The following is a 9,487-nucleotide window of genomic DNA, read 5'->3' as shown; positions in this document are numbered from 1 at the left end:
TCAGTGAGATCATATGACACATGTCTTTCTCTGATTGACTTATTTCACTCAGCATAATACCCTCTAGTTCTATCCACATCGTTGCAAATGGCAAGATCTCATTCCTTTTGATGGCTGCGTAATATTCCATTGTATATATATATACCATATCTTCTTTATCCATTCATCTGTCAATGGACATCTTGGCTCTTTCCACAGTTTGGCTATTGTGGACATTGCTGCTATAAACATCAGGGTGCACGTACCCCTTCGGATCACTACACTTGTATCTTTGGGGTAAATACCCAGGAGTGCAATTGCTGGGCCATATGGTAGCTCTATTTTCAAATTTTGAGGAACCTCCATACTGTTCGCCAGAGTGGTTGCGCCAGCTTGCATTCCCACCAACAGTGTAATCTGCCCCCTTTTGTCTTCTCTTGTCAAGTTACTCAGAATCTACTTCCCTCACTCATATTTTCTGTATCAGAAATTCAACAAACACCCACTGAGCACATGATATATGGCAAGCACTGGGCAAACCAGGAAATTCAGCATCGATTCTGTGCCACATCTGCCGTGGCTCTTCGTGGCACTTGGCAAATCCCACTCGCTGCCACACCGAGTATGCCTCACTCCTTTGACTCACAGCTACTGAGACAGCAGTGCAGTCAAAATGTCACTGTGAGTTTCCTAGAAGAGTCTTACATCAACAGATTCTGCCCACCTCTCACCTACTACCTCATACCAGCTGCCTGCACAACGAATTTTAACCCAAATAGCTACTTTTGGGGTAGGAGCGCCTTAAATTTCCCACCTACAACCTAGCCTGAGCATCCCAAGGCCACACCAAATGCCCAGAGGGCCATTTTCTCATCTCTACCCTCAGTCTCATTTCCCCATTATTATCTGAACAACGATTGAGACACCAATTTCTCAGAAGTCTTCTTTAGAGAATAAATCTTTAAAATAAAATAAACAGCATTTGGATAGCACATAGAGTTTAAAACCATTTTTACATAATGTTATTTCCCATCAATATTCACAACAACAATTGAGGCTCACAGGGGTAAGTAACTCGACCATAGGTCAGACGGTCAGTAAAGTGGCAGAGTTGGTAGTTAGGCCGAGGCGTTCTGAGTCAAAAATCCCAGAACCTGTCCAGAAGAGGCCAAATGGTACCCCATTTGGTCCAGGCCCCAGATTCACAAAAAGCTACAAATTTTGTCATTAAGTATTAGCTCCAATAACATTACACATAGAGTTAAAGAGATACTTCATCAAGATTAAAAGAAAAAAATGTTCATTTAAATGTTAAATGTTTAAATTTGCGCTTTACTTTGTAACATTATTGTGGCATTTTTTCATTTTAATTTTTCAATATTCCGAGAACCTCAAATAGTGGAAGTTGCCCCTGAAACCATTAGAACCTTGACGATCCTCTTCATTTTTTTTATATGATGTCTCTAGAAACATAGCTTACCTACCACCACTTCTCCATCTTGAAATAAAATTGGCTGGATTTTTCTTGATTTACACTCCAGTTGTACACGTATGTTACCCACCTCACCTCCCCAAAAGAGTATTTTTTCGCTGACTTACACATACCATAAACACTAATAAGACCACGTGTCCTCACGTGCCCCTGTGTGAGAGGGTCTGCAGCTCGCCAGCAGGGATGAGGTCTGCAAGCATTTCTCTCTAGAGAACCAGCTGGTCGAATGCGTGATTCTGCCCTGATGATTTCTCTTTCACTAGCAATGTTGGTGGTGGATCCAAATAGCAACAGGAGCCTTTGAATTATTTAAAATCATTCTAACTCTAGGCCCCAATTCCTCCATCCATAAAACGAAGGAAATAACAATATGTAATGAAAATTAATGGAAGGACCGTCACAGGATTTCCAGAGTCGTAGACATACTCAAAAGATGTTACAGGGCATGCCAGGCTCTGAACTTCATTATCTTCCCTGGTCCTTTGCTGGACACAAGAGCCACCCATCTGAAAGGAAGTGTCAAGTTTTCCATTTGCAGTTGGAATTATGGACTCTCTTAAGCATCTTTTCAGTCTCTCTCCTTGCATCATAACTAGGCTAGTGGTGAAGGATTTGAGGCCAGAGACAACGAGATGCCTGCCCCTGGAGGCTGCACCTGCTCTCTGTCCTCACACGCTCAAGGCATCACCGCAATGACGGAGCGGTGTCCAGCTCTAGATGGGTTCTAGTTGAGCCATCTCCAAGATCTCCTCGTGTCCTCAGTGCCTGGGGGTGACTTCGGATCTTCGCAAGCCAACCAATGTTAACTGCTTTCCATTTTTTCCCTTTCCCTATTTATTATAGCTTTTCAGAAAGCTGATGAGGTAAAATATTCTCCAGCAGAGGAAATAATATCAAGCTTAAAAGTTGTGTCTGATGGAATGGTGAAATAAGTCCACTACTTTCCTTTGAGCAAAAAAAAGAAATAATAAGGCAACCTGAGGCAGCCTCTAGGGGTTTCACTATTGCTAGATTGGAGGGAAATATAATGGCTTTAGAGGAACACGGTTTTCTTTTAACTTGTTAGAGCACTTTGGGATGAAGAGATAAGAAAGACAGGTGCTAGAGAATAGAATGAACCTGGCACCAGTTTATTTACATAATTTTGTATGGAGACGCATTGACGTATGAAGTATAAAGCGACTGTATTGAATAGTGAAAATAAAGTATTTCGGAAAACAATCTATGTTCACTACCCAGTTCTAAAATGACTGAGCGTTTATGAAATACCTCTTGCTTCTTTGTGAAAATTACTGGTGACTTAAGCTATGTGTGCAGTTTTAAGAGAACACAATCCTTTCTGTGGTGTTTAAGATAATTCTTACGAAATGCAGTCTCAAATGGATGAGACATGGAACGGGGGAGGGGAGGAGAAGAGGAACATTTACCCCCTCTCTCTGATGTTGGCTGGCCCAACTCCCATTTCTTTCTGATTAAAGGCTACCAGGAGGGCTGGAAAAGTGTGTGGAGCAAAGATTATAAACAGCAATTTTTTGCAAGCCAAATTGCCTCCTAAATGAGGGAGTCGGGGATTTAAAGGTGAACGTAACTGTCTCTTCCGCCACATGCAAAGGTTTGTGCTGGGTGGGAAACTAAATTCTAACTTCTTCTTGACAAGTATTCCTTAACAGGCCTTACAGATATCTGAAACCAATTTTAACCCACGCTGGTCCTCCACTGACCACAACATTACCTGAATGGTGCGGTCCAATTTCCAGGCTGCTCACCAGTCCTCAGGCCTACGGGGTGAGTAACTACCCTGATGTGGGACAGGCTTGGTGGATACTGATGAGCCCAAGAACCTCAGGACTATTACTTCCCAGCTTAAGGAGGAAGCATTTTAAAATTCACTGCACCAAGAGGCATATCTCTTTTCTTTTCAGATATTGCTGATGTGGGCTCAGTCTTTTTTTTTTTTTTTAATGCAATTTTTTTTATCGTAACCAATATTTTTAACCATAAAATGAATTTAGAAAATGTAAAAGAAGTAATATGTCCTCACAAACTGCTGTGTTTTGAGGTTTTAAATATGAGGCCTGGGGCACCTGGGTGGCTCAGTCGTTAAGCGTCTGCCTTTGGCCCGCCCAGGTCATGATCCCAGGGTCCTGGGATCGAGCCCCGCATCGGGCTCTCTGCTCCGCGGGGAGCCTGCTTCTCCCTCTCCCATTCCCCCTGCTTGTGTTCCCTCTCGTGCTGTCTCTCTCTCTCTCTCTCTCTGTCAAATAAATAAATAAAATCTTTAAAAAAAAATTAAAAATTAAAAAAAATAAAAAAATAAAAAATAAATATGAGGCCTGTGCTTTATAGCTCAAGGGAGTGGAATAAAAAATGCTGAGAAGCAATTAGAATCATTACCAACAAACCAGTGTCAGGAATTGGAGAGGAGCAAAATCTTGGAGTTTGTGGCACCCTTGGAGGTTGTCCAGCTGGCCACCCCCTTGCATAAAGAGAGAAAAAGACATCTCAGATGTGCTCCGGGCACGATAGCCTGAGGCAGCAGTTCTCAAAAGTGTGTCCCTGGACCAGCAGCCTCAGCATCACTTGGGAACTTGCTAGAAATGCAAATTTTCAGCCCCCCATCCCCAGCCTCACCTCAGAACTCTGAGCTTGGGGCCCAGCATCTGCTTCAGTGAAACTTCCAAGTGATTCTAGTACATCCGAATGTTGGAAACCACTAACCTCGGTCACCTAGCCAGGGCTCCTTCTGTGAGTAATTTCGTACGGCCTTCCCAAAGCCAATGAAAGAGTGGAGATCTTAATTCTTTCCTTCAAGGAAAACTCCGTCTGAGGAAACCTATGTTGGCTAGATCTAGTTAGTTTCTGCCATTATCTACTATCGTGACTTCCAACCATGTTTAGCTTTGTGTTTGGGGTTTTTTTTAAGAATTTATTTATTTATTTGACAGAGATAGAGAGAGAGAGCAGAAGCAGGGGGAGAGGAAGAAGCAGACTCCCCACTGAGCAGGGAGCCCGATGCGGGTCTCCATCCCAGGACCCTGGGATCATGACCTGAGCCGAAGGCAGACGCTTAACTGACTAAGCCACTCAGGCACCCCGCAACCATGTTTAGCTTTGTGACACTCATCCCAAGAAACATGCTGTGAGGACACACTTTTCAAATAAAATACAACAGAAACTGTGTTTTGAGAATTTAGTGATGGGCACAAGTGTTACAAAACCAACGTTGAGAATCATTCCGTACACTGACGGGCCTCCTCTAACTCCTAACTCCTCTCAACCTGGTTGGGTACCAGTTCAAAAAATCCACTGAATTTTATTTTGACTCCCTTAACCCAGGCACTCAGTGAGCACGTGCTCTCTACCAGCTCTCATGCCAGGCCTGGAGGCCTCAAGTGACTGTGTCCCGGGGCCAGGTCTTCCACGGGAAATGCTCCATCAGTGCCGGGGGCCGAGGAACCTCAGCCAGAGCAAGACAGGGCCATTAAGAAAGGAAAACAAGCACCCTCCATTCTTACACTGTTGGACAGCTCTTGTGTTCTTCTTCACGAAGTCACTTTTCTCTCTTCCCAAATTGCAGGAACAGCTCAAAGAGGAAGATGTGGAATGCATTGTGAATCAGGACGAACTGGCCATGAGTTACCAGGAGCAAGCCACTTCGCCCTGCAGCCCTCCTGCAAGCCTGGACCAGAAAGCTTCCCCGCAGACTCCAAGCAAGGACAACATTTACGAGGGGGACCTCGGCCTAGGAGGCTACGAACTCAAGCTTGAGCAGACGCCGGGGCAGTCCCAGCTGAACTAACGGTGAACGGTGCAGATGTGATCCCAAGTCATGTGGGGCTCCTGGAGGAATACGAGCCAAGCTGGGGAGGCAGTGCTGAGGAGGGGCTGGATGATGCAGTAAGAGCCTACATTGGAGAGAATCAAAACCTTGTCACAAGTATTCTCTGGTGCCTGAAGAAGTGAGAATTTATTATCATCCTTCTATATTACGCAACTGAATCTAAGTTCCTGACAGCAGCCATTTTTATTAGTGAATTGGGGGGGGTAGGGTGGAGAGGGTTGAGACGGGAGGGAGTTAGGAATCTAGCTGCTGCATGGATGGAACAGAGGTGCTGGGTCTGCAGGTGTTTCTTTTTGGTAGATAGCTCTCCAGGCCCTTCATTTCGATTTCGGATTTTATTCCCTTCATTAGGGAGAGTTTAAAAATCAGGGAAAAAAAGTTTCTGAGCATAAACATGTGGGCTCCTAAGCTGAAGGGAATGCCCAGTTGTTTAGTAAGTGAAATTTGTATATTATAAAAACCTAGACTCTCACTTGCTCTTAATGACTTCAGAGCTATTTGCAAAGCCCACACAAGGGATCGATACCACTGTCGATGGCCTCACAGAACCCATGCTGGGTGGTGACCCACTGTTCCCCTTGGCGTTCTTTTCCAGCCACTTCTCCTACTGAAGGAAGGGGTTGGTTGGTTATAGCCGGGCATACACTGCACTCAATGCAGTTCTGCTCTGCAACTTGGTAGGACCCCTCCCAGAGAAAGCTGTTTTCTTCTCCCCATACTATATTTTATCTAAAGAATGAGCCTTCCTGCCCCTGCTTGCACTTGAGTCACTTCTTGACCCTTTGGCAGGTCCCCTCTGTAGGCTGGGTGATGAGACTCACGGCACAGGTTGGTCTCTACATGGCAGTGCAGGAGTCCCAGCCTGCCCTCCGATTCCAGCTCTCACAGCTGATGAGCAAAAGCAGAAGCTGGAGGAGCAGAGCTGATGATGCGTAGACCACACTGAGGAGGCAAGAACACAGCATCAGGACTCCCCTTGTGAGAGGTGGCTCGTGGCCCGTGACAGACAGACCAACACAATAGCTTTTAATTCAGCTGCACGACCTGTGCGTTTGAAGCTATAAAGATACCTCAAGCCTAGCTTTTCTTGAAATACAGATGTTAACATTAAAGTCCAAAAGAAGCAGGCTCCAGTCTTCAACGCCCAGGCTCCGATGGGTCTGCTTCTGGAGGAGGAAGGAAATGATGTCTTCCTCAGGCCCAAAGCTCAGAAGTAACACGCACTTTGCTGACCAGCTGTTAGGCTATTAACCATGGTGGTGTCCGGCACACTGCTACGTACATCAATTTTCTTACTTTCTAAACAGTACAGGGCACAAATTGTTTTATACTCAGCCAAGTATAATCTGGTCATTCTGGGTAAATATGGCAAGTGGCAAAGCATGAAGTTTTCTAATGTGACTTAATCCTAATAAACTTTTGTTATAAAGTATGATTGTGTTGGCCAATGCTTTATTTAAAGACATTTTCTCTGCCCATGCCAATTGGCAGTTTGAAGCCTTTCTACTTGAAATGCCAGATGAAGCGGGCAGTGAAAGATAACATAAGGGAGCTGCAAGGGTCCTATGGCCCAGAAAGAGCCTGGGCCATAGGACATCATGAACCATTACCAACAAGGGGAATGAGGAGCTGTTCATTCTGCGTCAGGCCACTTATCCCCCTGACTCCAGGTAGGTAAAATATTGTGAGTCTGAGGAAACTGTGCCCTGTCCAATCTGTAAGACCATGTTCCAGTTTTAAGGTGCCATTACCAGCCTCCTTCCCTCTGAATCAGCCCAAGACCCAGAGAGAGGCTAGCAAGTGTCCCAGTTAGCAATTCATAAAACCAAATTCCCTTTATGCTCCTGTTGTGAGGGATAATAATTTATGATCTTAAGATCTTGTGCTTTGATTAGCAGCATGAGGACTGTGAAATTCAAACCTATTATTTACTGCCAGTTTCTAATGAATAATAAAGGCAAAGCTTTATTCAAGCCACTAATGCTTGCACTCATTACTAGAGCTTTAAAGAGGACCCTAATTAATTAATTGACTGATGGTTTTTCCTTGAGCTTCTTACCATGTGTACGTCACACACACACACACACACACACACACACACAGAATTCCACTCACTGTCAGGCGCCCAGCTAGACCCTCTGTAGTGTCCCCCTGGTACTCAGTACATGTCTGAGCACATTGAAAGCCTGGTGGCAAGCGCCATTAAGGTCTTCATTCATGAAGTTTCTAGAAACTTCTTGGAAAGCAATTTAATGATATAAATCAAAGCTGAAAATTCAAATACCCTTTGACCCACCAATTTCATGTGCAGAACTTTTATTCTAGATATTTGAGAATGTTATACATATAAAGAATATTTACTGAAACAACTTTAATTGCCTTCCCGGTTAAATAAAACACAGCACAGCCATCTCATGACACAGCATCACGTGTACTGATGTAGAATGATCTCCAGGGTTTACGGCTAAATAAAAATCGCAAGGTGCAGAACCGAGTGCATGGTATGCTGCCATTCTGGAAGATTAAAGAAGAAATTGGTAGGTATAACTGCCTCTTAAGAACTGAGGGGAGACTTAATTTATCACTTCTCTACCTTTGGGATTTTGTATGCTGTAGATGAATTATTTATTCAAAAACAAACTAAATAATAATAAGAGTCCTATGAAATAACTCACTGAAGTACTGAACTACAAGAGGAAGTGGAATAAAAACTAGAAAATGTGTTATTTTCACCATGATCTTTGAGACCTTGAGAACATAAAGTGCAGCATCAATAGTGCCAATACCTTCTGGGTTTACTCATCTGCATCACCCAACACACATGGATGCAAACCATGTAAAAGGTTTTTAAAATTCAAAGACAAATATGACTCCGTCCCATCTGTCAAATAACTAGCAGAAGAAGACAGACTGCTAAAAAACAGTAGACTCCTTATAAGATACCAGAACATACAGCAAAGCTATAGTAACCAAAACTGTGTGGTATTCACCCAGAAATAAGAAAAAAGATCAAGAAAATCTACAACAAACTATAGAAGCAGACTCATGAATATAGTTAGAAATTTAGTTCATAAAAAAATGACATTGTAATTTGGGCTGAGAATAAATGGGCTATCATTCACTAAGTAGTGTGGACCAATTGAAATTTCTTATGACAAATAAACAAAATTTTAAGACAAACTTGGAGACATACACACACACACATACATGCATACTTTTGTGTGTGTGCATGCGTATATCAGACTAAGGATTATGCTTCAAAATATACAAAGAACTCTTATCAATGCATGAGAAATGAAAAATATACTTTCAAATATAAAAATATGAAAAGAATATGTAGAATCTAACCTGTATACCTTCTATCCAGACTTCTCTTAGGCATCTCTGTAGAAAGAAGTACTTGGCATCTATGCATAAGGAAGCATACAAAATGATATTCATTGTGGCACTGTTACTGTAAATATCGGGGAGGAAAATATCCATCGATAGCAGAAGAGTTAACCACAATACTTTCACACGAGGGAATTCTCTGCAGCAACTACATTCTGTGTGGAATGGGTCCATATGACCCCACTCACATGGAAATATTTCCAAGATAAATTGTTAGTGAAAAAACAGTCTGGAATGATCTACAACACACTGATAACCAAGAGAGGAGTGAGATTACAAGGGCTGAATCAAGAGAGCCTTTGGTTTATCCACATTATTTTTAATTTTTATAATGATACCCTATTCATGTATGGTCAGTTCTGAGAGTGGCCCTGGCCCCAAGATGGGGGAGGGGAAGGAAGGCCTGGTCAAGAAAGGCTTTAAGGAAAGAGTTACACATGAGATCTTGAAAGATGAGAAGGTTTGACCAAGCAGATATGATTGGTGCTGGTCTGTGGGGCAGGAGGTGAGACTGATCGCTAGAATACGGAAAGAGCATTCCAGTTGAAGGGAACAGCATGGGCATAGACAAAGGGGTGTGAAGCAACCTGGCACATTAGAGGAACTGAAAGTTATCCCACATGGCTCCCTTATAGGTTGTTTGTCTTTGAGGGTAGGAAAATGGAAGAATAAGAGATAATTCTCATGGGGGGGATGGGTTAGCCTGGTGATGGGTATTAAAGAGGGCACATATTGAATGGAGCACTGGGTGTTACACGCAAACAATGAATCATGGAACACGACAT

The 9,487-nt window shown here is 43.2% G+C and overlaps 1 protein-coding gene across 1 annotated transcript in view; it reads left to right on the top strand.

The window, feature by feature from the left end:
- SLC9A9 (solute carrier family 9 member A9) overlaps positions 1-6,747 on the top strand; it is a 510,696-nt gene extending 503,949 nt beyond the window's left edge. The window contains exons 13-14 of the mRNA XM_081806463.1: positions 3,151-3,256; positions 5,049-6,747. Of these exons, the coding sequence (XP_081662589.1) occupies positions 3,151-3,256; positions 5,049-5,270 (328 nt within the window). The 3' untranslated portion in view covers positions 5,271-6,747. The remainder of the gene's footprint in view (positions 1-3,150; positions 3,257-5,048) is intronic.
- The last annotated feature ends 2,740 nt before the right edge of the window (positions 6,748-9,487 follow it).

The sequence above is a fragment of the Leptonychotes weddellii genome, chromosome 1 (genome assembly GCF_054177405.1).
Source record: "Leptonychotes weddellii isolate Sample4059 chromosome 1, ASM5417740v2, whole genome shotgun sequence".
NCBI classification, from domain to species: domain Eukaryota; kingdom Metazoa; phylum Chordata; class Mammalia; order Carnivora; family Phocidae; genus Leptonychotes; species Leptonychotes weddellii.
The sequence above is the reverse complement of the archived record's forward strand: the minus strand, read 5'-3'. Positions and strand labels throughout refer to the sequence as shown.